The sequence below is a fragment of the Phacochoerus africanus genome, chromosome 1 (genome assembly GCF_016906955.1).
Source record: "Phacochoerus africanus isolate WHEZ1 chromosome 1, ROS_Pafr_v1, whole genome shotgun sequence".
In the NCBI taxonomy this organism is placed as follows: Eukaryota; Metazoa; Chordata; class Mammalia; order Artiodactyla; family Suidae; genus Phacochoerus; species Phacochoerus africanus.
This window is the reverse complement of record NC_062544.1, coordinates 150694986-150722440: the sequence shown is the minus strand read 5'-3', so window position 1 is coordinate 150722440 and position 27455 is coordinate 150694986. Positions and strand designations below refer to the sequence as shown.

General features: G+C 52.3%; 2 protein-coding genes across 4 annotated transcripts in view; one reads left to right on the top strand and one right to left on the bottom strand.

The window, feature by feature from the left end:
• Nucleotides 1–30: 30 nt before the first annotated feature.
• Nucleotides 31–19444, top strand: TMEM43 (transmembrane protein 43). Of its 2 annotated transcripts, XM_047781822.1 has the most exons (12): nucleotides 31–246; nucleotides 9121–9270; nucleotides 10039–10173; nucleotides 10736–10830; nucleotides 11797–11846; nucleotides 12064–12133; nucleotides 12741–12811; nucleotides 13683–13804; nucleotides 14039–14113; nucleotides 14532–14633; nucleotides 16146–16263; nucleotides 17598–19444. In XM_047781822.1, exons 1-12 carry the CDS (start codon nucleotides 235–237, stop codon nucleotides 17798–17800), a joined length of 1203 nt encoding a protein of 400 aa, XP_047637778.1. In that variant the 5' UTR covers nucleotides 31–234; the 3' UTR covers nucleotides 17801–19444. The 2 variants fall into 2 exon arrangements, with proteins under 2 accessions (XP_047637778.1, XP_047637788.1); XM_047781832.1 differs by lacking the exon at nucleotides 9121–9270.
• A 614-nt stretch (nucleotides 19445–20058) lies between these two features.
• XPC (XPC complex subunit, DNA damage recognition and repair factor) overlaps nucleotides 20059–27455 on the bottom strand; it is a 46155-nt gene continuing 38758 nt past the window's right edge. For both annotated transcript variants that reach the window (XM_047781798.1, XM_047781809.1), the window contains exons 10-16: nucleotides 26851–27011; nucleotides 24149–24230; nucleotides 23107–23241; nucleotides 22862–23031; nucleotides 22310–22403; nucleotides 21560–21649; nucleotides 20059–20881 (exon numbers count right to left, since the gene is read on the bottom strand). In XM_047781798.1, the coding sequence (XP_047637754.1) occupies nucleotides 20669–20881; nucleotides 21560–21649; nucleotides 22310–22403; nucleotides 22862–23031; nucleotides 23107–23241; nucleotides 24149–24230; nucleotides 26851–27011 (945 nt within the window). In that variant the 3' untranslated portion in view covers nucleotides 20059–20668. The remainder of the gene's footprint in view (nucleotides 20882–21559; nucleotides 21650–22309; nucleotides 22404–22861; nucleotides 23032–23106; nucleotides 23242–24148; nucleotides 24231–26850; nucleotides 27012–27455) is intronic.

Sequence of the window (27455 nt, the reverse complement as noted above, 5' to 3'; positions counted from 1 at the left end):
GGTTGCAACTTCCGGAGAGGGCACCAGACTACATTTCCCAGGAGGCGGCGCGGCGGGCGAGAGCAGAAAAGCCGCGGCTTGCGGGGCGTTGCTCTGTAGCGCATCCTAGGGCTCCGGGCTTCCCGCGCCTTTTGGCCGCCTTCTGGCTGTCGAGAGGTGGCGGGATTCCGTGCTGCAGCCGTAAGTCCGTTTTCTTGCTGAGCCGAGTGAGGCGGGCGGTGACCGGATCCTGCCATGGCTGCGAACGTAAGTGTCCCCGACTTCGCCGGCCACACCCAGGCTGCCTCGTCCACTCTCCCGGCCGCCCGCCGTAGCCCCTTGTGCGGCTAACCGCCTCCGTGCAGCCGGCCCTTCCTCCCTCTCGCTCCCGGGTCCGCTCCTTGCGGCAGGGCAGCCAGGTCGTCCGTACGTGCTGTCAGCGCCCGGTGGTCCACGTCCTCCTCGGGGCCGCGCGGTGGTAGAGACGCAATCTCTGGAGGTGTGGCTCTGTCTCCGGGTCCGCTTATGTGCGGCGCCTCCGCGCAGCTCCTCCTTTCTTTCTCGGTTCCCGCCTGCGCCTTTGGGATTCTCACATTTGCGGACTTGAGAGAGTTGGACGGGACTTCAGACAGGAGCCCCCCATGGGGTGGGTGGGGAGGCAGATATCGCCCTGGTGAAGCTGTCCAGAAACGCACTGTCCGAGCAGGCACTGAGGTCCCCGCTCCAGGGAGTATGTAAACCAAGGCTCTGATGTTGCGCAGAGGGGCAGACTAGTTTGGAGCAGAGGAGTTAGGATGACTGGGAGAGGGAGCATTTCCCTACTGCTGGCCCCTCGTCTTCCTGGCTTTGGCTTGGTTGGAAAGGCCCTGGCTGAGGGCGGTGCCCTTGGAAAGGCAGCTACTTTTCTCCCTGCTTTTCTGAGGAACCTTTCTATTTAAGCCCCACATTCATTCAACAAACCGAGGGGCACCTGCCAACAGGGTGCTGGGTGTGGGAGAAGCTGGTGACTCATGTTCCTGTCTTCTGCAAAAGTGCCTCTGGTGCCAGCTCGGAGCCCGGCCAGCTGAGGCATTCCCTCCCTCCTGCTTTGCTGGCATGTCCTAACCACTCTCTCTCTTGGCCTTTCACACCCTCTTAACAGGCCCTTCCTCTGTCCCCAAGATCCTCTCTGCCTTCCACACCCCCTGAGAAGCCAGGGTTTGCCTCACCCACAGCCCCAGCACACTTTGCCTGAGTTTGCATTGTCTGGGAGGCCAAGAAGCCTTTGAAAAAGCACCTAGAAAAGCCTCAGAGGTGGTCCTGGAGACCCAGGGTCTTCCCTCGGCACAGCGCCGTCAGGAGACCGCCAGCCCCCCCTCCATAATGACCACTTTACAGATAGGGAACTTTCCCAGCAGAGAAAGGCCCTGCCCAGGGTTGCAGAGCCAGCCTGGCAGGCTACATCTTGGGTGAGCGTAGCAGGCTTTGGAGTCGGGCTGACAAGTGGTCTTAATCTCTTGAGGTTTATGTTTCCTCATAGGATCAGTTAACCTGAAATTTAAAGGAAGACCGTGCTTAACACACTTAATGCACTATAGGTTCGTACTTAATACATTAAAAAAAAAAAAAAGAAGTAGAGTTTATCCGCACAGTCCTAGTGGACAGAGACCATCTTGGGTATGTTGGTATCCTGACCTTTGTCAAGGAATGTAAATGAATGTGGGTATCCTCTGCTGCCAAGTCTTTGTTGATTCACCCAGCAATGCGGTCCACATTTGGGGGCATCAAGCCACGTGAGGAAGAAGGAAGATGGTGGGGTGGAGCAGGGAGGCAGCAGAATTCTTCATCACTGAAACAGCTGTTGGCTGATACTGTTACCATCTCCATTCCAAATGAGCAAACCAGAGCAGAGAGGTGGAGTAGCTTACCCAGGGGTACACAGCGGGTGATTTTCAGGGCCCAAATGCAGAGCTGTTCCCACAGCTCACTGCTCATTGCTTCTGATCCTGGAGTAGTGAGTGGGGAGCAGGCAAGGAGGAAATCTCCATTACCATCCACATTTGCTGGGAATTTGGTTCAGAGTGTGAGCTGGGCATGCCATGCTGCTCCCAGCCTGAGGGGCGCTTTCTTCCTTTCCTTTACGGCCATCTTCGAGCCCCTTATCTTGAAGTCAGCTCCTAGATATGTGCTGAGGGGAGGCCCAGGAAGAAGCTAGGTCTTCCCACCCCCAAGGTGGGGTTGCACAGGTGGTAATGGTGCTGATTTCTTTTGCTATCCTGTGCTGCCTGCAGCCGGCTCCTAGTGTTCAACTCCCGTTATGACCCGAGAAGTTAGGAATGCAGTCCAGAGCAGGGTGACAGGAAAGTGGCCTCCAGCCTGCCCAGGTGTGAATCCTAAGTCCACTTCTTAGAGGCTGTGTGATCTCGCCTGGTGATGTTAACTGCTGAGCCTCAGTTTGTTTTCTCATCTGTGAAATGGGGTTGTGATAGCACCCCCTCCTTGGGCTTGTCCATGTGATAGACTGGAGTGTTTGCCATTGTCATCGTTATGATGGTTGATGGTCCCCTCCTGCCTGCAGCAAATTGCTCCACTAATGTTTCCAAATGGCCTGGAAGGTCAAGACCATTTCTGAACACAGGACAAGTGGTGCCTAGCAGGCCTGGGCTGGTGGCATTCAGAGACAGTCAAAGAAGATGGCATCAGCTTTGTTCAAATGGAGACTAGCTTGAATCTTATCCTGCCCCACCCCCAGTGCCAGGATGGGCTAGCTCGTTCTCATTGCTCATCTGGGAACCACTTACATCTTTGTCGTTTTTGTCAGCTCAGCCCAGCCTTGGTACCAGTGATGGAGAAAGCTGATGACATTCCATCAGCCCGTGCCGCACGTGACTCACTGTGCCCTAAGCACTGAGCACCTTCTGGTTCTCACCATGACCCTATATGCTGGATTATTCTCCCCTCTTTACCGATTAGGAAGTGGGGGCACAGAGGGATTAAATTGCTTGCCCATAGTCTCATAGCTGGTGTGTAGCAGAGCCTTTATCCAAACCCAGCCTTCTGGCTCCAGAGTCCTGTCTTTGACACTGACACTCTTGATCAGTGGTGGACAGGCTCTAAACCATGCTTCTTTTACCAACTGGACAAAGCTCCACCCACTGACTCTGTGGCTTACCTATGACCCCCAACCCCATACATACCCTCCTCCCCACACCCGCTACCACCCAGCCAGAGCAGATGGGCAGCTTACCCCCAAATATACTCAGAGATCCTGCTCAAATGCCCCCACCTCCAGGAAGCCTGCCTTGACCCGTTAGCTGGAAGGGATCGTTCCTTTTGCACAGGATCTGCCCCTCTCACTAAAAACTCAGCAAGGCCTAGCACTGTTTCTGGCTGACTTGATGGCCCTAAAGCCACTCACTCCTCTTTCCCCTACAACTTGGTGCTGCCCTCAGGAAGCTCAGCCTCTCTTTGTTGAATTGAATTTAAAATGTATCTCTGATCATCTGTTTGTAAAACAGTTTGCCGGTTTCTTCAAAGACATACATCTTCCCTATGTGTGGGTGTGTAAAAACCTAGTACCAGTCCTGAGTTTATACCTACCCAATGCCCAGTGGAAATGAAAGCGCATGTCTCCGTGAAGACTTTGTCAATGAAAATTCAATTAACAATCAAAAAGAAAAAGAATTTTACTTGAGTCAAACTGAGTATAATTCAGGATACAGACTCTTAGAAGCTCTGAGAACTGTTCTGCCTATTTGAAGTTGAAAGCGCAAGTCGTGTACATTTTTGAGACAAAGGTCTATACATCAAAATGACTTATATTAAGTAATACATATTTTATATCTATTTAATACTACATATAATATAAAATACTGATATTTTACCTGCACTTCAGCAAAGACACATAGTCCAGGTGAGCATGTACGGAGAGCAGCAAGTCACCAGAGCTGGGAGAGCATGTGCTGCTTTTATACTTTGAGTATCAGAAGAAAGGGGAAAAAAGACGATCTTTACAGTTGAGCAGGCACTGCCATCTTGAGAAGGTCTGCTTAGCGTGATGAAGACACAGAATTTTATGTTTACATTTTCTTGTCTTGCCTTAAAATACAAATTTTATTTCACTCTTTCCCCCCTTTGGGTCATTAATCTTTCGATAGAAAATACTAGGTGATCAAATATTTGGTCCCCTCTTGGGGTTTGTGATTGCTGACCTTCCCCGGATCTGTTGTGTCCCCTGATGCCAGGTCTTGCTAGCCCTGTTCCTTCTTTCCTTTTAGGGGGTTAGGCTAGTAGAATGCTTGGCAAGGACTGGTAGTTAATTTGTCCAGTAGGATGTATGCCAGTGTTACCCTGGACATGCATTGGATGTGCCCATTATCTTGTGTAAACTATAGATATGATCAGTAGTTTCATTCTTTTAGGTGGAGTTTTGAGCATACATCACGAGGCACAAGAGATTATTACTTTATCGGTGATGCAGAACACAGTCAACATAGCCAACAACATAAGCAGAGATTTAAGTCATGAATTCCTAGCTGAACCATTTACCTGAGATTTTACCTGGATTAGGAAGGGGGTTATTCAAGGCAGAAACTTTATTTTATATGTGCACCATTAGATGAGTTATGTTCAAGACTCATCCTGTATGAAAATGCACCATTCGGTCTGCATTATAATACAAATTTCTTCTTGTGCAGTGGTTTTAAAAATCAAGAGCCATTCATTTCGCAACATGACTTTCTCATCATGGAAACTTCAGAATTGAGTAAATGAATCATATATAGTAAACAAACAGGTGTATGCTGATGGGGAAATTTTATAGATTAGACATTTTCTAAGGCAGCCTTGTTATCTAATACTACTTGGGCTAAGGAATTTAGGGTGTCTGTTGTGCTGCAATGCTGTTTGCTGTCTCCTTGGCTGTTTGATCAGTGGTGGCTGATAGATTTCTGAGCGTATCTCTGTTTATGTATATTCCTGCTGTAGGACTCAAGATTCCCAAAAGGCTTTGCCACCAGCTGCCTTGGAATCCTGCTAACATGGCTCTCTTGAGTCTGCAGGGGGGAAAGGAGGGTCATGTGCCTCATTGTGTAGTCCGTGGGGTAACATAGTACCACGGCCAACACAAGCCTTTTACCTGCCAGGTGTTAAGACATTTTTGTGCCCATCCTCGGGTAGGAGTGTCAACTCCAGTTCCACAGGTGAAGGTGAAACCTGGGAGAGTACAGGTGATCCTTCCAGAGACCTCTTACCGATGGGAAGTTTTGTTAACGCAGTATTAAACCACAGGTCATTACTCTTTCAGGCTTTCCAAAAGCCATCTGTGTGGTATTTGCCACAGGTTACTTGTGTTTTTCTCTTCAAGATGTTGGTAAATTAAGTAAGGGTGGAGCTGGGGGGTGCATTCGATTAAATTCAGTCTGATGTTAGTAAGTTCTGGCCACGCATAAAACTCATTTCTCAGGGTTCTCTTCTTAATTTTTAGAAATACATGCTAGTTTATAGTTCAGTCTTCCAATAAAGCACAGGATATATTTATTAATAGTTTCAAACATATTTAGTCTTTCTGTAATAAGAGATCAAATGTAGGTAAATATTGACTTCTTTAGTGGTTAATATTTCAGTATTTTCTTATTAAAAATGATCTATATACTCAACTAATTCCATCATTTAACTTAATTTAGCAGAACTCTAAAGTTTCAAGTCACCAAAAATCAGGAGAAGCTGTTTTTAGGTAGACATACCATGAAACAAAATTATTCTTAAAATTCACCCCAAAACTTATTCCATTTATCTCTGTTTTATTACTTATGAAAATATCATACTGTTAATTTTCTTGTTGATACATTTTATAGAGATAAAAATATGAGCTTACCGACTTTCAGTAAACCTAGATATAATGAAAGTATTATGCTTAATATTGATGACTCTAAAGACTTGTCTGTATTAACTATCAATTTAAACTGAATTTCATTCACTAAAGATTAATCGTAGATTATGTGATCCTTTAAAACTCGGGCTAGTTTAAGTTACATTTAGAAATATTTGATTTGTAAGCATTTACTTTTAAGTCAATTAAGTAGAGCTGTTTTACAAATTAATTTTTTTTGTGTTTTTCTAGGGCCACACCTGCGGCATATGGAGATTCCCAGGCTAGCAGTCTCATTGGAGCTGTAGCCGCCGGCCCACACCAGAGCCACGGCAACGTGGGATCCAAGCCACGTCTGTGACCTACACCACAGCTCACCGCAACACCGGATCCTTAACCCACTGAACAAGGCCAGGGATTGAACCTGCAACCTCATGGTTCCTAGTCAGATTCGTTAACAACTGAGCCATGGCAGGAACTCCCCAAATTAATTTTTTGATAGTACTATCTAGTGTAGAGGCATTTCATAGTGATAACGTACAGACAGACATTGACATAGACACAGACAGAGGTCTCAGTTTTCCTACTTGAGTTTCATTTTTATTTTATTTTATTTTTTTGGCTGTGTCCGTGGCATACAGAAATTCCCTAGACCAGGGATTGGACCTGCACCACACACGGCTGTAACCAGAGCCACAGCAGTGACAATGCTCTTTCCTCAACTGGCAGTCTTGAGGGAATTCCCCACTTGAGGTTTTTGGCTTTTTTTTTTTTTTGCCGTCCCACAGCATATGGAGTTCCAGAGCCAGGGATCAAATCCAAGCCACAGGTGCGAACTAAGCTGCACCTGCGGCAACTTGGATCCTTAACCCACTGTGCTGGGCCAGGGATCGAACCTGCATCCCAGGGCTCCTAAGAGGTCACTGATCCTGCTGTGCCACAATGGGAACTCCCCTCCTTGAGTTTTAAAAAGGCCTCTTTTCCCCTTTTATCCCCTAGTTTTAGGGTCTTCTAATTAAGCCAAGGCTGTAGACTCAGACAGTGTGGGCTATGTTTCCTTTTCAAGGACATGATAGGAGATATAACTTCAGGCTTTCTCCTAGGAATACTTTTGTTATCTTGGGGTCAGAATTTTAAAAAGATATTTTATCAAGCCAGCTTTCTCCACAGTTTTGGAATGTTAAGAGAGCTCCATCCTGGTCGTTTAAGAGTTAAGATAAGCATTTGCAAGCATTGGCTTCCTTCCTTTTTACATGAGGGCAGAGGGGTGGATCGAATGTATGTCTGGCCCCTAAGGAGTTATCCTTGTGTTGGTTCAATTCTTGCAAGTCTTGGTTTCTCCTTCCGAAGCCTGAAACCATTGTGGGTGCTCGGAGCACTGGGGGGTTATCCCTATTGTGTCTCTCACCTTCCCCCATCATGAATGGCTGGTAGTTGGAAGGAGCAAGTGTCTCTTTTCTTCAGAGCTGAGTAGGCTCAGTCTCTGATCAGCAAATTGTTCAGATCATATACATACATATATACTAAAATATACATACATATATGTATACACACATATATATATAAAATCTTACCAATTTAAGCCAGGTTTTTTAAAAGTCCAGTGAACCCAGTTCACTCTCAGATTTCTCTCAGGTCCCTGCCCAGGAAGTGTTCTGGTACCCCCTTAGAACTCCACATCCCCCCAAAAAATAGCTTGAGTAAGATTTGGGGTATCACTTAAAGCAGTGATGTCTCCAAAGCTCCTGAGGACACAGAAGCGAGTGGCACTCCCAGGACCCGTGCTGGTACCAGGCACCAATTCCGGTTGGACCCCAGGGGTCCTCTGGTGGGTGTTCCTGATATTCTGCCAGCTATACCAAGCAAATGTTGAAAATTCAAGTAACAAAGTAAGAAGAAAAAGGGGAGTTTAGCTGAGCCAAACTAAGGATTATAACCCTGGACACAGACTCTTAGAAGCTCTGAGAACTGTTCTGCCTTCTAGAAATCGAAGGCACAAGTCATGTACATTTTTGAGACAAAGCCTCATACATCAAAATGACATACTGATATTTTATACGAAGTTCACCAAAGTCAGATAGTCGGATGTACTGAGGAAGCAGTGAGTCACCATGACCCCATGCAGAGCTGGGAAAAATACGCTTTTACCAGGTTACACTGCAAGCATCAGGAGTAAGGAGAAGAAAGGACTTTTTTTTGGGGGGGCCATATCTGGGCATATGGAAATTCCTGGGCCAGGGACAGAATCTGAGCTGCAGCTGTGACCTATGCCACAGCCACGGCAACTCCAGATCCTTAACACACTGTGCCACAGTAGGAACTCCTGGAAGAAAAATGATCTTTACAGTCGAGCAGGCACTACCATCTTTGAGGAGGTGTGCTCAGCGTGATGCAGGTGCACCCTGCACATGAGGGAAGGAGGGAGGAGGCCCAGGCAGACACAGAATTTTATGTTTAAATTTTCTTGTTCTGCCTGAAAAATATAAATTTTTATTTCACCACCTGGTACACGAGTGTTCATAGAAGCATTGTTCATAATAGCTTGAAATTGGAAACAGTTAAGTGTCCATCCACTGGTGAGTGAGTCAGCAGGTGTTTGTGAACCACTCATGGGTGGAATACTGCTCGGCCATAAGAAGGGACACTACTCATACCATGGCACAGATGACCCTCCAAAGCCTTACGCTGAGTCAGAATGTGGACAGAAGGAGTTCATGCTGTGATGATTCCATTCATATCAAGTTCTAGAAGAGGCAGAACTAATCCATAGTGGTACAGATTCAACTAGTTGTTACTTCTGGCGGTGGGGAGGGGGAGCACTGGCAAGAAAGGACAGAAAGAAATTTCTGGGTGTTAGGCATGTCTGTGCCTTGGCAAGTGGGATATGCTCTTATTAAACCCAACACTGATAATGCATTTTTAACATCTGTAATTAAAACCCAGTAAAAACTGAGCATAGATAATAGTGAGATGCAGTTTAATTTTTTTTCTTTTTGCTTTTTTTTAGGGCCACATTTGCGGCATATGGAGGTTCCCAGGCTAGGGGTCTAATCAAAGCTGTAGCTACTGGCCTACACCACAGCCACAGCAGTGCCAGATCTGGGCCGCCTCTGCGACCTACACCACAGCTCACTGCAACACTGGATCCTTAATCCGCTGAGCAAGGATAAAGATCAAACCCACAACCTCATGGTTCCTAGTCGGATTTGTTTCCGTTGCAACACAACAGGAACTCCAGAAAGGCAGTTTAATTTTTGAAAAACAGTTTTCACTTTTTTTTTTTTTTCTTCCAGTATTCCAGTTCAAGTAACAGGAAAGAACATGTCAGAATTACAACCAAGCCCCAGCCGGGCTTCCTGGAGCGGCTGAGTGAGACTTCGGGTGGGATGTTTGTGGGGCTCATGACCTTCCTGCTGTCCTTCTACTTAATTTTCATGAATGAGGTACAATGTTTGGGGTCCCTCTGTGCAGAGTGAGAGTGCCTGCCCTATCAGAGAGTGAGGGCTGTGAATCCAGATGCTGGATATGGAGATAAGGGCCTAGGTTTTGTGGGGGCGGGGTTGCATTAGTCAGAGTTCTTTCTGTTGTGATGCACCTCAGGGCTGACATAGGCAGGAAGGGGCCTGGATCGGTACACACACCAGAAACCCTGGTGGGTAGCATCAACTTTGGGCTTGGTTGAGTCCAGGTGTTCATTCTGGGTACCAGAAATCTCCATTTCCCTGTCTTTTATCCATTTTTCTCTGTTGCGGATGCTTCTTTGGAAGGCCCCTCCTTTGTGGTGATATAGTGGCCCAGCAACTCCAGGGTCACATCCAAGCAGCTTAGCAACCCCAGAGACAAAGGGAACCATCCTTTTCCAAATCGGTTTAGCCAAAGTTGCAGGGAGATCTCAGTGTCCTGGCTTGTGTCTCATTCCTCTCCCCATGGCCAGTGGACACAGGATCTGATTGGTGAGGCCAGGGTCACATGACTTGAACAGCTGTGCGATTGGCTCAGGGGAAGCACGTGGGGAGTGGAGAAGGCAACACGGCAGAGAAAAGTAGGGGAAGAGTACAGGGCAGACAGAAGCAGCAGCTGTTCCCACATGGGTGATGCTGAGATGGGTGGTAGGAGGCGTGCCTGACAAGTGGGTGGCCTGGGTTCCACCTGCGAGGGCAGAGGGAGCAGCTGTGTCCAGTGGTTGATGTCTTGGCTCCTGCTGTGCCCAGGGCCGTGCATTGAAGACGGCGACCTTGCTGGCCGAGGGGCTGTCACTGGTGGTGTCCCCTGAGAGCATTCACAGTGTGGCTCCGGAGAATGAGGGGAAGCTGGTGCACATCATTGGGGCCTTGCGGACATCCAAGGTAAGCTTGGCGGTGGCTGCTGACTGTGGAGAGGGTCTGGTTGAGGATTTGAAATCATGGGCCTTGGAGACGGACACACTTAGTGTGACTCAGTGCACCACTTGGCAGCCTTCTAGACCCATCTTTCCTGCATCTCATTGTCCTCCTGGTAAGATGAGGAAATAATTGTAACAAGCTGGGGGCTGGTTCTAAAGCTGGGCAGGATTCGGTAGCTAACCCCCTGACACAGTCTCTGGCTGTGCCATGACTGTCACAAGAGGTGCTTTAACAATGGTGATGGGTTTGTGTCTGGTACAGGGTCTGCTGTCCGAACCCTGACACCCTATCTGGGCACTGCACCCTCGCACCTGTTGCCTGAGCTGTGCATGAGGCTCGTCACAGGCTTGCGTGTTCGGCACTGGGGTGGACAGCTCCCTGCGGCTCCCCTCAGTGCTCAGCTGTGGGTTCTCCGTGCTCCCCTGCCCCCTGATGTTTCTCCCCCAGCCCAGCTCTCCCTGAGCCAGCTATTCTGGCCTGGTATGAGTCTTGCCCTATATTTTTCTTGGTTTGTTTCTTTTTGAAGCTCCTGTCTGATCCAAACTATGGGGTCCACCTTCCGGCTGTGAAGCTGCGGCGCCACGTGGAAATGTACCAGTGGGTGGAAACTGAGGAGTCCAGGTGAGAGCTAGGGTGGAGAGTCAGCTGGGGTGGGGGAGGCACGGGGGTCCAGGTGACATGCAGATGGCTTTCATCTTGACACTTCAGAAATTTAGGTTATAAACTCTTCCTCTGGGAGTTCCCATTGTGGATCAGTGATTAACGAACCCAACTAGCATACCTGAGGAGTCAGGTTCGATCCCTGGCTTTGCTCAGTGGGTTAAGGATCTGGCATTGCTGTAAGCTGTGGTGTAGGTTGCAGATGTGGCTCGGATCCTGTGTTGCTGTGGCTGTGGTGTAAGCCGGCAGCTGTAGCTCCGATTTGATCCCTAGCCTGGGAACTTCCATATGCCGCAGTTGCGGCCCTAAAAGACCAAATAAATAAATTAATTAATTAATTAAATAAAAATAAATAAATAAATAAACTCTTCCTCTGGGAGAAATGTTAAGTTGTCCCCAATTCTAAGTTGATGGCCTTGTTTGGAGGCACAGGAATCTCCTGCAGAGTGATTTGGAGGAGAAGGCTATTACTCCTAGGGCCGTTGCTGCTCTGGCTGAGGACAGGGCTCTCTTGAATGCTGGCCCATCTTCTCTCCCATGGGGATATGGCTGGGGGTGACCTCCTGAGTTACATCCTGTCAGTTCTAATAGGACTCTCAGGCAGGCTCTCATTGGTCACACTCTGAGTGAAGGTGGCTGGGGGAGCCTGAGTGGCTCAGCCTGGGGAAGGACAGCCTCTGGGGCCCCTATAGGGCTGTCCCAGAGCAGAAGATGAGGGCAGGTCACTGTTCCCATGGGCAGGGCTAGGACCCCAGTGTGAACTAGGGAGGCTGGTTTCAGCGCAGGGAGGCCTTCAAGGGCTGGAGCTGGTGGCTGCTCCACATGGGGAATCTAGCCAGGGAGCTCCGAGGTTGCTTCTGAGGTGCTTAGAGATGGGAGCTGCTCCGGAAAGCTGGGCTGACTCAGGGCTGCCGTCTTCCTCTGCAGGGAGCACACTGAGGATGGGCAGGTGAAGACAGAGACGAGGTACTCCTACAGTGAGTACGGGGCCCCAGGCCACCCTGCACCCCTGTGCTCTGTCCCCCTGGTAGCTGGCCTCCAGAGCCCTGCTCTCCCATCTGTCCAGCGAGGCCCTGGGCGCTGCCCCTTTGGACCTCAGGTGGTCACAGACTTGGCTAAGAGGCTGCGGGGCCAGTGGGCCTCACTCCTTTGTGCACTTTTCCATGGTTTCTGCGTCCCCTCTCTCCACAACAGACACCGAATGGAGGTCAGAAATCATCAACAGCAGAAACTTTGACCGAGAGATTGGCCACAAAAACCCCAGGTGAGGGATGAGTCCTAAGCCTTAGCGTAGCCTCATTGGCCACTGAGTAATGGGACTGGATTACTTCTGTCTCGTGAGCCTAACCCTAACCCTAACCCTAACCCTAACCCAGCAACCACTCCTCAAATAGGTCACGGGCATAAGGCTGACCTCAGTGCCTGGGGCGGGGGTCAGTGGTCAGTGAGGTGGGAGGACAGTCAGCCTGGACTTTCAGGGGGCAGCAGCATTTGATCTGGCCCTTTGGGGAGCCCCACATAGGAAGATTAGCTGGCGGTGGGGGGTGGGCTAGCTAACTCAGACTGGCAGTGCTGCCATGAGCTGGGCTCTGCTTTGAATGTGCGCTGTGGGGTTTGAATGCTGGCAGGGCTGAGAAGGGTCAGTGAGGGTGTGAAGTCCATAGACGGGCCATTTGATGGCAGTAGAACAGGCTCCTAGGGGTCCAGGCAGGAGGGTATGAAGCCCTGGGGGCCAGGAGGCAGGAGAGGGGTCTGCCGGGGCAGAGAGTGCAGGAGGGAAAGGTAAGACGTATGGTGCTGGGCTGGGCTGGACTCGGGGGAGTACCGTGGGGGGGGGGGGCTTCACCCACAACTCCCCCTCTCTCCCACAGTGCAATGGCCGTGGAGTCATTCACTGCAACTGCCCCCTTCGTCCAGATCGGCAGGTTTTTCCTCTCAGCAGGTGAATCTTGGGCCCCTTCAGACGAGCTAGCACTGCCCCAGAGCCCCACACTTCCACTCGGCCACTTCCGAGGAGCCGGGGCCCCAGCACTCAGCCCTCAGAGGCTAAAGGGGTCCCCTTGCCCTGGGCATGGGGTCAGCCAGCACTTACCCAGCATTGTGCTTCTGGCAGAGGCCAGAGGGAAAGTGTGTCCCCTGGAGGTGGGGACCCATGAGAATACCGCCACTTGGGCCAGGTTTCCCTGAAACCTGCTCCAGGGGAGCAGCTGCCATGCACCGTGTGCTCGTGGGGCTGATCAGACAGAGCTGAGGGCTCTTCCTCAGGCTTCCCTGGAGCTGTCAGTGGGGACAAGGCCGGGGTTTCATCTCTGAGCCCTGCCTGCATCCAGCCCTGGAATTGACTCCAGAGAGAGGCCTGCAAGGGACAGGGTTGCACCACTGGCCATAGAAACTCCTGGGGCTCTGTCCCTGGGCCTGACCCAGGAAGGAGGGGGAGAGGAAACTGAGGGCGCAGAAAGCTAGGCCGAGGGAGGAAAGGGTGGGTGAGCCAGGCCTGGACATGGGTGGTGGGTCGCCAGGTGGAGTGGCTGCCGGGCTAGCCCTTCCAGAACTGCGGTCACTCTCACTGATGGGGAGAGGGGGCAGGGAGGCTTCCTGCAGGAGATGGAGACTGACACAGGGCTGGCAGTGCGATAGGATGGTGCTGGAGGAGGGACGCCTTGTGGGAGACCATATGTGTGGAGGCCAAGGGGGGCGAGCCAGAAGGTGGCCACAGGGGTGGCTGAGTGAGCCAGTGGGGAGGCTGTTGGGCCTTGGGTTTGCAGACAGGAGCTGCAGTGGACACAGCTCTGTTTCTAACCACCCCCCCTCAGGCCTCATCGACAAAATTGACAACTTCAAGCCTCTGAGCCTGTCCAAGCTGGAGGACCCACACGTGGACATCGTTCGCCGGGGCGACTATTTCTATCACAGCGAAAACCCCAAGTATCCTGAGGTACCCAGCAGGGCTTTGCACTCAGACCACAGGGGTCAGGGCCCTGCTTCAGACTCTGATTGGCTTCCGATGAATCATGACTTCCCTTGGCCAGTGAAACTGGAGGGGAGAGGTGACGGGGCTTCCTGGGCCAAGGTGGAGGTGGGAGAAGGGCATGATTGTGGGGGGGTCGAGGGTGCCCTGAGCCCAGGCTGAGGGCCCTTGCCTCCCTCACTTGCTTCTCTTCCACCCCAGGTTGGAGACCTTCGCATCTCGTTCTCGTACGCTGGGCTGAGCGGTGATGACCCTGACTTGGGCCCAGCTCACGTGGTAATGGGCTTCCCAGGCAGACTGAGGGCCTCCAGGGTGCAAACGGGAAAGCTTTGGACCCCTCTGGGAAGTGTGCACACGCGCCCTGTGCACATCAATGGGCCCAGGCTGAGGGCGTGGTTCTGGGTGGTGGGGGGGTGTGCCTGATGAGATTCTTCTAGTCACCTACAGCCCCTTTTCCCCTACTCCCAACCTCTGCTGTGTAAATACTCAGTTGTGCATTCCTAACCCTGTCACCCCCACCCCCTGCTCAGCCCTAACACAGTGCCCCCAGAGCTTTGGGATGTGGAGGCAGAGGCCTGAGGTTGGGGGGTCTTGGGCCTCCCCGCTTGCCGCCTCAGTGGCGCACAGTGCAGAGGGGAGCTGGGCCCAGCAGGCTCATGGCCCTCGCGGCTCTGAGCCTGCCTTCTCCCACCAGGTCACTGTGATTGCCCGGCAGCGCGGTGACCAGCTGGTCCCCTACTCCACCAAGTCTGGGGACAGCCTGCTTCTCCTGCACCATGGGGACTTCTCAGCAGAGGTGAGTGCCGCTGTGCACCTTGAGACCTCCCTCGCTCTGCCCTCCAGTGCTCTGACACAGGCTGACACTCGGGAGGCAGGACCAGGGCAGTGAGGCAAGAGGAAGTGATGAAAGGAGCGAGATCTCCTGAGTGGGTGACTGTGACTCCTGCAGGAGAGCAATGAGCAAAGCAGAGCCCCCTGGGGCAGGTGTGCGCCGACTTGACCACGCATGGTGACAGGAGGCCTCCTGTGGCAGCGGTCAGCCGAGTCCCAAGTGAAGAGAAGGGTCAGTCATTCTGATAGGACAGGGCTCACCTGGTGGGGAGCCAGGACACCGTGTGGCCTTGTGAGGGTGGCAGGGGGCCAGGCTACTGAGTGGCGGAGGCCAGTGAGGCCTGAGCGAGTCGGGCAGGAAGGGTTGAGCTGTGCAGCCCCAGGTCCAGGTGAGTGGGGGTGGGTGGCGGCCCCTGTAGGATGGTGTCCTGCCTCATCCACACCCTGAGGAGAAAAGGGTGCCATGGGGTGCTGTTAGGTCAGCACCTGCCTTAGAAGTTAGCTTCTCTCCTCCAGTCAGCATGTTCTGTAACAGGAACATGTAGTTTACTCTGCACACGTTTGTGGGACTTGCCAACCCCTAAGGGGGGGCAGCATGGCTTTGCTGTGACCGTTTGACCCAATTATTGAGCCCTCAGCTGTCGTTCCCTCCCTTTGACCCCCAGTCCAGGCAGTGCTGGGCTGTACCTTCTCCTTTCCTGTGCTGGGGGCAAGGGGCAGTCAGGCTGGGGCTCAGGGTGGGGCTGGCCCCCAGAGCCTGGTGGACTCTAGGTCTTCCTTTCCTCAGGTGGCTTTCAGGGCCCCGCGGGAATATCTAGAACAAGGAGGTGCAGTCCAGGTGTAGCCTGGTTTCAGAGCTGCTGTCAGAGAGGAGTGGTGGGGCTCGAGGCTTGACAGGCCCCAGGAGGGAAGACCCTGACTGACAGGCAGGTGCTTCCTGCCCACCCTGGCCCAGCACGGGGTCGGGGTGTCTGCCAAGGAGGCATGCCAGGGCTGCAGCATGACTTGGGGTGGGGAGGGGACCAGCATGACGATGGGTTTCCCGGGGGTGTCGATCGAAGCAGCTAGAGGTTCAGCTCTGACAGGACAGCCAGTGGGAAGGAACAGCAGTAGAGCCTGAGAAAGAGGAGGGAAACTAGGAGAGCTGGGTTCCAGGCCCCCGAGAAGAGCCCCCAAGGTGAAGGCAGTACCAAGACGTTGGCTTGGATATCACCACCGCTGTGGGGGCAGATGACCCCAGGAAGGCGCCCCTTTAGCCAGAAGCTTGAGGTTCATTCAGTGAGACAGTGGGCTGTGATCTGAGGGCCCCCACCTGTCACAGAGGTGGCTCACGTGCTCTGCGGTACCAGGTGGGTGAAGCCTGGCAGCAGGTGTGTCCTTCCCTCCTTCTGCTGTTCAGAAGTGTGCAGGCGACTGGGTCGGCTGGTGACCCCCTCAGACATGATGGCATGATGGTCCCTCCCTGCTTGTCCTGCAGGAGGTGTTTCATCGAGAGCAAAAAAGCAACTCACTGAAAACGTGGGGGCTGCGGGCAGCTGGCTGGGTGGCCATGTTCACAGGCCTCAACCTCATGACGCGGATCCTCTATACCCTGGGTAGGTGAGGGGAAACATGGGCGTCCCTGCTTCTTCCACTGCCCGGCTGCCTCTCTGGCCTGGTAGGGTGCTCTTGGGGCGGAGATCTTGTGTCCCTGGGCTTTGGGACGAGTGACCTGGGAAGCAGGATACTTCCAGGGTGTGGGTGGGCGGACGCGGCCCGCAAGGCTGCGGGTCTCTGCACTCCATTCCCCCGCCACCCCTCACCCCTTCATTCCACACTGAGGAGGCCATGCTGGGAGGAGGCCTGAGCAGGGCTCTGGGTTCCTCTCCTGGCCCAGCCTGTTACCTCACAACTCATTTGCTGAGTTTTGTGAATTGTTTGCCAAATAGGAAACACTATTTATGCTTCACTCCCTGGCCCAAACCCTGGGCAAGGCTTGGGAGCAGCGCCCACAGGTCTGGGGCGCAGGGGAGGGGGTGCCAGGCTGCTCACCCACCTGAAGTAGCACTCTTGAAGCCCAGGAGTTGCCCAAGGGGTCCAGCCCGGCTTAGGGGGCCGAGTGCCCAGGGTACTGAGTGCCTGACCTCGGCTGCTGTTTGGGAGGATGGGACTTTGGGACCCTCCTTCCTGGCCTCACCCCAGCACGCCCCCCTCCAGTCAGACACTTCTGTCCAGCTGTCGTGGTTCAGAAACCCTTGCCCTACTTAGCCTTTCCAGCACTGGTGGGTCTGGCTGCAGTGTAGCTTAGACTTGTCAGCTCATTTTACTGAGGTGCAGGGAAGGGAAGGCTGCTTCCTTCGGACAGCTGGACTGTGCTCAGAAAGGCAGCTTCATCTAGAGCAGTCACTGTGCCTTACGGGCTGGGTAAGGTAGGGTTTGATGGGACCCGTGGACCCACAGTCAGTACCCAGACATGAACCCTCTGTGGGACTAGACCAAGACCTGCTGAGGTGGGGGCCAGTGCCTGCTCTGCAGACCCCTGGCCTCCTGGGCACTGAGTGCAGACATCCCCCCACGTCCCCTGTGTGTGTCAGCTCTGGAATGCCTGCTTGGAGAGACTGGGTGATTCCAGAGGGATTGATGGCTCTGAGACTGTCACGTTGGGCAGTAGCCTATAGGACCAAAGTCCCATGAGCCCCGACCCGAAGCTGGACACACAGGGAACGAGTAACAGCTTGGATGAGTGAACAGGCCCTTCTGGGAGGGCTGAGGGGCAGAATGGACCTCCAGGGTGTTCACCGGGCCCCCAGATGAGCCCCTGTTTTGGCTTCAGGCTGGTCTCGGGCACCCAAGGTCCACAGAGCACATCTGTTCTCCCCCCTGGGGCAGTGGCCCTTGTGTAGCCCTCGCAGCTCCACCAGCCGTCTCACTGCTCCTCTCTCCTTGACAGTGGACTGGTTCCCCGTCTTCCGAGACCTGGTCAACATCGGCCTGAAGGCCTTTGCCTTCTGCATGGCCACCTCGCTGACCTTGCTGACCGTGGCTGCCGGCTGGCTCTTCTATCGGCCTCTGTGGGCGCTCGTCATTGGCTGCCTGGCCCTGGTGCCCATTATCATTGCTCGGACACGGGTGCCAGCCAAAAAGCTGGAGTGAGATAAGCCCGCTCCTGCTGGACACCGCCTGAGCCTCGGGATCCAGGTCACTCCCCCAGCCAGCACACATCTTGGATTCCATGCGCGCCCTGCTCAGGTGGCAGCCTTGCAGCACGCAGGGTGTTGGGTTGACATCCATTAGCACTCCCACCCCTTCTCCCCAGTGGAGAGCATGGCAAGCGTCCTCCTGCACCCCTTTCCTTCTCCCTGGACTCTGTGGCGCTTGTGTGTCTCACTCAGCTGCTATCTGCAGAGATGGTGACACTCAGCCGCCGCCTCATCTCTGCCTCTCATCCTGGAGATATTGCTGGCGTGCCACCACCACGCCTGAGTGCCAGGACAGTGGCAGGGACACCACAAACCCACTCTGTGCATGAACTTGACGCGGTACCTAACACAGAAACCATCGGGGGGCAGGTTGTGACATGGAAGGTGGGTGTTTTTTGTTTGGCTTTGCACGAATGGTGCAGTTTGGCAGAATCTTCCTGGTGTAGGACCCCCAAAGGTCTGGTTACGTTTCTTGTCGCTTGATTTCTTAGTGTGAATCTCACCGACCTACCCTAAGGGGTGGTTTCAGGTAAGATATAAAAAACTAAACATCTCCTGAATGATTCATATCTCAGACTGTTATAGAAAACACCCTTTGATCTGCCTGTTGAAGTTAGTTCTGGGCACAGAGTTCAGTGGGCTGTGACTGCCTGGTTGAGGAAAGTTATCTGTTGGTATTCTGGGTCCCCAGGACCAGTATTAATAAAAGGCTTGTTTTCCTCTGGGAGGAGATGGGGGTCTCTACCTGGGGAAGAAAAGCCATTTCCTCTCATCCTCTGGCATCAAAACCCACTGATTTTCTTAAAGATGATTCTAAGTTTCTAGTCAGCTACCATAGCAGGCTCCTTCATGGTAACCCCATCATGTAAAATCAGGCATCAGAGGCTGCAGATTTGCAGTTTCTCTGGCCTGGCTGTTCATCATGGATGTGCTTTTAACATGAGCATCTGGGCCTCAAAGTGGCTGCTTCTGGGTGATTTATGTGTTCATTGTCCACAGCTTTATTCTTAAACTAAACCCACCCACGCTTAATTCACATAGTTTCTAAGTTTCCCAACTACTCGCACACCTTTTGAAAGATAAAGTTTATTGTAACATTGATGTCTCAAAAGCTTATTAATAATGTCCCTTATCTTTGGACTGTTTGGAAGCTCCTGTGCCCTGCTGAGAGTGGCTGCTTTACGAGTAGTATTTGGTAGGTGAATAGGGCTCAGGACTTCTGAAACGTGTGATCGATCATCACCCATGATCCTGGCATGTTGGTGGCATAAATTGAGAGTTTTCATGTTCAGAACAGCCAGCACTAGGGATGAGTTACCTGAAATAGTGTTCACTGTGCTTGTTAAATGAGGAGTTTCACCCAGTCTCTCAATTCCAAGATGCTTCTGGAAAAGCAGTGACAGATGATGACTAAATACAAAGTCTTTGACATTTGGTTTGTGTTTTTTCTAGTACAGATTTTAAATTATGGCCAATTTCAAGTGTTCTTAAAGAGCAAAATAAGGTTAAATATTTCAAGCCTTTGGAAAATCATGAAATGTGCATTGTCTTTGTATTTTTGATAAAAATTCAAAATAAATTTCTAAATACCTTTTGATATAGGAATTCACCATTATCTTTTTTCATTCTCTTAAATTTTTATTGTAAAAGAACTCAACCATAGAATTTAAGAAGCCAGTTCTAAATTGTTTTTAGTGGTTAAAATAGGTTTCAACTTTGCCTCCTGTTCTGAAGCAGTGGACGGCAAGAGTGTCCACTCTGCACCAACAGCCCAAGTGCCTCTGCTCACTTGTTGCAGGATTAGAAGCTGGTGAGTGATAACTTCTAAAACTTGAGATTTCATTCCATTTCCATAATGCTTCCTAGGAGCTGACATCTGCCTGAATAACAGGTTACTTCTGCAGAGACAGGGCTGTGCTCTTGACTCAATTCCCAGAAAACAAGTTGCTCAATGCCAGACCCAGTGGTTTCCATGGCAACCTCAGTTTGTTTCTCAACAAGAACTTTCCTGCCAGTTCTTACTACATGAGTCACACCCCAAGTGTTTTGTTGCCCTTGGATATAAAACTGACTCAAATTTTTAGAAAGAAAAAAATTTCCATGTGTGTAATGTTAAGTTCCCAGCCAGTTCCCAGCCTAACCTACATACAAATCACTGTCATCCAGGTGTTCTTAGTTTATGTAAAATCTAAGAAAACGTAGAGCCAGGTCTTCTTATGTAAGTGCTTTATTTTTTTTCTCAAAATATTGTAAAAGTTATTTCTCCTAAATAACTACTTTGCATAGAGCTTTATAAATGTTTCCAGTAGTGAATAAAATCTAGTTGAACAGTGATCCACCCTTCCTAACATTTCTTTAATTCCCATTGTTTTTCCTTTTCTTTCCTGATTATAGCTTTTTGTTCGAGGTTGCTGCCACCACCAAACGTTACCTGGAAAAGTAGGTCCCAGAGCTTATCCCCCCGAGGTGGCCTACATTGACTTGTTCTCCCTGTACGGTGTTAAGCAGCACCAGATGCAGCGGGACTCTACTGGGAAACAAGGCCTGGCGCATCCCTAACCTCACCATCACCAGACGCTCCCCATGGTTCCAGGAGGGGAAGTCTCGGGGGCAGGAGGGCTCCTGAGGAAGTGTCAGCTCAAAGCCTAGGTTGTGGCGGTAAAGTCCGACCCTGGGTGACTCCACCCCGACTGCAGCCAAGCAAACCCACGGGATGCTTGCCCCGGCCCTCGTCTGTAGCACATGCTACCTCTGTGCCTTCTCAGCCCTCAGGGCCCAGGTACCCCCAGGGCCAAGCCACTGAGCAGGTAACCATTCAACATCACATCTTCTCAAAAGGGAACAGGTGGGAAGATGCCTCCTTCTTCTCCCTCCTGGTCCTCCTGGGGCATTTCCGCTCCCGTTCCTCCTCAGCCTCTCGGTTTTGGGGCCAGGAGGCAGCCAGGATCCTGGCCGCTTCCCCTTGCGAGCTGGTGCCCTCTTCCTCATCTGAAGACAGTCCTCCTGTGTCTGTGTGGGGAGCAGCTGTCTTGCTCTGGGCGGAGACAGAGAAAGCAGCGTCAGGAAGCGGCACTGAGCTGTGAAGGGGAGTTGGGGGGGGATGGCATGGCTGGTGCTCAGCTGAGCAGGCCCTAGAGCACGTGCTGGGTGCTCAGTGCTGCGTACACAGAGGTGTTGAGGAGGGAACGGCCCTCGAAGAGCTATACCTACTCCAGGAGGAACTGCTGCTGGGGCTGCACACTTACTACCTCACTTCTGAAAAAGATGCACGAAGTCTCAGAACCAGCTCAGTTGGAGGCACCCTGGAAGCGGGGGGGTGACAGCAGAGGGCAGAGGAGCTAGCAGGAGGGGCAGTGCGTGGGGATGGCAAGGGAGGAACAGAACAGTGGGGTGACAGCTGCCCCAAGAGCACATCTCCACATCCCTGACTCAGCATTGGACTCTCCATGTAACCTCGTCCAGAGGCCTCTGTTCCCTGGTGGGAGCCATGGGGGCTGCAGGTGCTGTGAAGGGGTGTTGAACAAGCTTCCGGGGGCACCAAGAGGCGTGGAGATTGCAGGATACCGAATCTGACCCCAGTGGGCATACTCTTGAGCAGATGGGGCCCGATTCTAGGAAACTTTCCCAACAAGGACAGGACGCACAGTGTGGGAGACACAGGTCTGGGGCACTCGGACAGGGCAGAAAGGCTCCCCACCAGGACCACACTGACCTGTGTCCCGTAGCGAAGCCTCAGCCGCTCCCTGATGAGGAGCCCTTTGACCAGCAGCTTCCAGTTCCCCAGAGCCCGCTTCTCCTTCTTCTGCAAAAGCAAACAGACAACAGATGCTTAAGCGCTGCCATTTCAAGAACATATAGTTAACACACTTTTCTTTTCTTCAGGGCTGCACCTGAGGCATATGGAAGTTCCCAGGCTGGAGGTCAAATCGGAGCTACAGCTGCAGGCCTATACTACAGCCACAGTAATGTGGGATCCGAGCCATGATTGCAACCTACACTTATAGCTCACCACAATGCCAGATCCTTACCCACTGAGCAAGCCTAAGGATTGAACCTGCATCCTCACGGATCCCAGAGCCACAATGGGAACTCCTATAGTTAACACTTTTGAGATTCTCAACCATACCATGTTTGTTTTTTCACTGGTATGATTTCACAAGTGATACACATGAAAAACACCCAAAACAAAAATCTTTTTAATTCTACAAACTCCAAAAGGTTGAGAGGAGGGGGTTCTGCTCAACAGAGGCAGGTGTCCCCAGCAAGGGTAGTGGGCCCTGGAGCCAGGATCCAGGCTGACAGTGGACAGTGATGGGTACTGAGAAACAGACAGGAAGTGTTGGCCCAGTGCTGGCTGGCTTCCAGATGCCTCCCAGGAAGTCACCCTGAGAACACGGTGTGGGCCTTACACATGGCTCTGAGGCTAGAGGGGGACCAGCCCCCACTCCCAACCCCTGCTCACCTCCTTCTCCTTCTTCTCGATGAGCGCCTGCTCATTCTCCCAGGCGGCCAGGAGAATGTCTCTGTACTCCTCACACACTATGTAGCCATCGGTTCTGCAGGGAGCAACACAGATGGTCTTTTTCCAGTCTGCTCTGCACCTGTTGTGGCCTCTCTGCCTCCCCCCTCGGAACAGTGGGCCGCTCCTAAGCATTCAGGGCTCCGAAGGATTTCCTGGGTCAGCCGGACCACAGTCCTGGCCCCAACTGCTGGCAGAGACCACCCATGCAAAAGGTGGGCCTGTGGACACTGGACCATGTCCTCTGCCACAGCCCCTCCCAGCCACCACTGCAGGGCAGGACAGAGATCACAAGGCAGGAACGATGCTGACTCCAACCATCCCTGGAACAGTGTTTTAATTCAGCATCACTAGGACACTGGTTTCACTGGTCCTGCAGCCTTGGGATAGAAGCCAGAGTAAAACCTTGAAAGCCAGCCAGCCCCACACCAACCTACCCCTTCTCCACAACCTCCCGGCCCTCCCTCCAGCCTCCACGGAAGGCCCCTCACGCACATGGGATGAGAGTAGCCTTTGTGGAAGTCAAAGCCAGTGATGGCCTGGACACAGTCGATGTTCAGCTTCCGGGCCACACGCTGCAGGTTGGGCAGATTCAGCTGAACGCAGCCCACAGGCATCATGCTGGGCAGGAAGAGGTACACGTTCCCAAACTCATTCCGGGGGACCTGTGGGGTGGCACATGGGTCTGGCCAGCTGCAGAGAAGTTTTTTGGTCCCAACTCCACTGAACTTGGCCCTTACCTTCCCGTCCACAGCCACGGGTGGCTGGTACTCCTCGGTCTGCCACTGGCCAAACAGGGGCAGGTCGTTGTGGTCCCGCAGCTGCGGCTCGGCCAGGCGGGCCTTCCGGGCCCGGTTAGAATAGCCTTTTACCATCTGCGCCGGAGGGAAAGCCACCATTCACAAGAGAGGCCGCTACTTCCTGAGCACTCACTGTACACTGTGCACTGATCTCAGTACTGTGTGTGAACTTAGTCTTTTCAACACACCCAGAAGGTAGCCTGTGATCACCTCCAGTCTGCAGGTGAGCAACCAGGAGGTGCAAACAGTTCACCCACAGTCACGGTTCGTGGGGACCAGTACATGCCTTGAACGCTGTGCTATGCACTGTGTCCATCACTGAAGGGGAAGGTGAGACTCAAGAGATGGTGCATGCCAGGCCAGGATAGGAGGCACCAACAGTTTGGGACCCCTGATCCACCCCCTCGTGGCCAACACCAACACTGTGGAAGAAGGGGCTTTAGACAGAGGGCAGCTACATGAGAAAATGTCACACAGGGTCTATGTTTCAGAAAGATAATGGACTGGGGCTGGGCCACGGCTGGGAAAGGGGCTCTGACCCAGGAAGAGATGAAGAGGCAGATGGCGGGATGAGAACAGGGAAGTCCTGAGGGTTGGGACTACTCTAGAATGGTGCTTCATCATCCCCACCATCACATGTGGACCGTTACACTTCCTGAGTTTATGTTTTCTATGAAATAGACATCGTGGTAGTAACTGCCCTGGTGCTCAGCAGAGATCACGTACATGCAAAACAGGAGGGGCAGCGAGGGCAGGTGCATGTGCTCATGCAGAGCAGGGTCCGGCCTCAGAACGAGAGGGGGACACGGTTCTGACCTGCAGCACCTTAGGTACACAGCAGGGGTCCAAGGGCTGCTTTCCAACCTAGGTTTCCCATGTGCTCAGGAAGCCCATCTCCCACAAAGTCCCCAGAAGTGACATGCTCTCCCCTCCTCGACCAGAAGTCCCTGTCCCCACGCAGTGCCCCGGGTCCCACTGTTACCTTGTAGGGCACTTCTCCCAGCCTCACCACTCTCCCTTGTTTCAGCCACGTGTCCCTGGAGTGCAGGGTGTGCACACAATCCCTGCAGGAACCAACAGGAGACACAAGACAGTTCACACACTCCGCTGGAGCACCATGTGCCCAGGAGCCCGCAGGCCCAGCTGCCTCCCCCCACCCCCAGGAGAAGCGTAGTCACCTCAGAGCCTCGCCCAGAGCACCAGAGACCCGCGTCAGGAACAGGGACCTGCTGTCTCATGGGGGGTGCCTCCACTCACAAATCTCAACTTAGAGGAACAAGTGTCCAGAAAAGAGACACGGGCCCCAGAAGAGGATGTGGAAACTCAAGTAAAGGGATTAGGATTCTCAACCATGTGCTGGTGGGAGAACCCCTCTGGCCTCACTCCTTCCAAGCTCAGCCACAGCCCAGCCTACTTTCCCACACGCCCCCTGCTTTCTCCTGCCAAGCCTTCAGTAAGGCCCACCCCTCTCTTCAGCGCCCTAGGAGTGGGGCTGCACTGGGCAAGGAAGTCTACAGTGCAGGAATCAGGCACCCCTCCTGCCCCCAGGCTGTGGCCGATGTTTGCACAGCACTGTGGACAGGGCCACACCTCCTCTGCGCCCCTTCCTGAGACTCAGTGCCCCCCTCGATCAAGGACCGTAAGTGCTGCCCCCAAGGAGGGCTAGGTCAAGGTCATGGTTTGCAGGCAGGAGCAGGAAGGCAGCAGGGCACGTGGGCAGGCAGCATCTGGACGTTGTCAAGGAGACAGAGGGATGAGGATGTAGACAATCCTTTCTGAATAAAACCTCAGCTCCTAACCACTTCACACCCATTAGGATGTTATCGTCGAAAACCAGAAAACAAGTGCTAGCAAGGGTGTGAAGACGCCGGCACCCTGATCCCCTGCTGGGGGAAGTAAAAGGGTGCAGCCACTGTGGAAAACAGTACAGAGGTTCTTTGAAGAGTTAAACAGAATTACCTTGTGACTCAGAAACCCTACTTCTGGGCATATAACCCCCAAAGAACTGACAGCAGGGTCTCAAAGATATCTGCGCACCTGTGTTCACGGCAGCACTAAACACAACAGCCAAGAGGTGAAGCAACTTATGTGTCCATCAACGGATGCCAGTCACATAGAGACACATGCTGCAGGACTTGCCCCACTTAGGCGAGGTGCCTGGGGGAGTCAAATTCACAGAGGCGGGAAGAAGAAGGGGGTGGCCATGGCCTGGCGCAAGGATGGAGAAGTTCTGGAGATGGTAGGGACAGTTCACAGTAACATGGACGTACTTAACACTACTGAACTGGACACTTAAAAATGGTTCTGGAGTTTCTGCTGTGGCTCAGTGGGTTACAAAACCGACCAGTATCCAGGTTCAATCTGTAACTTCACCGAGTGGGTTAAGGATCTGGCGCTGCTTTGAACTGCTGTGTAGGTCGCAGACACAGCTCAGATCCGGTGTTACTGTGGCTGTGGTGGAGCCCAGCGGCTACAGCTCTAATTCAACCCCTAGCCTGGGCACTTCCTCCCATATGCTGCAGGTGTGGGCCTAAAAAGGAAAAAATAAAAATGGTTCAGAGGTAAATTTGTTCTGTATTTCTTAGTACATTAAAAAAAGAAGTCCAGGAGTTCCCATCGTGGCGCACTGGAAACAAATCCGACTAGGAACCATGACATTGCTGGTTTGACTGGCCTTGCTCAATGGGTCCAGGATCTGGCGTTGCCATGAGATGTGACGTAGGTCACAGACGCAGCTCGGATCCTGTGTTGCTGTGACTGTGGTGTAGGCTGGCTGCTATGGCTCTGATTTGGGACCTGGGAACTTCCACATGAAGCCAAAAAAAAAAAAAAAAAGTCTGCCTATAAGACTTTCTCCACATAGGCACCCCCTTCCCACCAGATATCCCCTCCACGTGAAGATGCCTGTGCCATATCCTCTGTTGGTGGCTGGGCCCTGGACACGGAGGTGGGGAGCTGAGGGCCTGACTAGATAGGGGAGAGAACGTTCCCACAAGCCCAGGGAGGCTCAGGAGGGCACCCCTTGGGGCTGAGCTGCAGGCAGGACTCCAGCCGCCTACTCCTGTATGTTTTCCCAAGTTTCTGTCTCCTTCTTTTCCCATTTATTAACAACGTCCTCTATTTTTTGGTCTTGCATGTCCAATGTTTTTAAAAATCACTTTATTGCTATTTCTTAAATTTCTGCTTCTAGTGTGAATTTTTACTCACCTAAAGTTTGTATTATTAAAATTTTTTCAGTTTTAATTTTGTGTATACTTTACATTTATTTTCTACACCTTACTCCCTTCGCCCTTCCTTTAGCAATTTCTTTTTACTATGGATAAAACACACACATCACAACATTCATGCCTTGACCATGTTCAAGTGCCCAGTTCAATGGCATCAGATATGTTCACACTCTTGTGCATCCACCCCTCCATCACCTGCAGAACTTCTTCATATCTGCAAACTGAAACGCTGTCCCCGTTAAAATACCACTCACTTTGATTTTCATTATCAAATCCTTCATTCCTGCCTTTGGCATTTTTTGACTTGTACTATAGGGGTATGTTATTTCTCTATATAAACCTTACTTGTCTACTTTTTTCCTCTGTACTTTTTCTCCCCTCCTGATCTTTTGTCTTGCTCGGGTAACTGTCCAGCTCCCTCGCCCCTGCATCCACAAAGCCCACACACCCGCTGTACCTGGAGTACACGGCTTCCCCACGGCAGTAGCCGAGGATGGCAGCCGTCTCGGGGTAGATGGCCTCATACTTTAGGAGGTGCCTCTTCAGGGCATACAGCGGGTGGTTCTTGTATGTGCCGATGACAGTGGGCATAGGCTGGTCCAGGTGCTTTGCCTGAAACTGCAAAGGCCAGAGAGACGATGTCACGAAGGGAGGTTTGGGGGCGACCCTTGGCCCACTTGGGGTGACAAACAGCAGAGCAGGCTTCGGGCTCCTGGTGCTGCCCTGAACTCTGCTAAGTCCAAAGGTGACCTGGGCAAGTCACCCTGCCTTCAGACACCTCAGCCAGCCTAAGCAGAGCCCTCCCCAGAGGGCCTCCCCTGATGTGAAACCATGACTCTGGGTCATGGGTCCAGGGGCCCTGACCCCACAGGACACCAGAGTGTTCACACCTTGTCCATCCACTGTGATCAACACTTTCAAGGAGCTGGCCTCCTGCGGCCGCCCCACTGCTCTCAGCCACCTCCCACTCACCAGGATCCTCCATTCCCGCAGCGCACGAGGGGGAGCAGCAAGTGGGAAGCAGGAAGGACCCTGCCCTGCCAGCTTCCATGACAAGCCCTC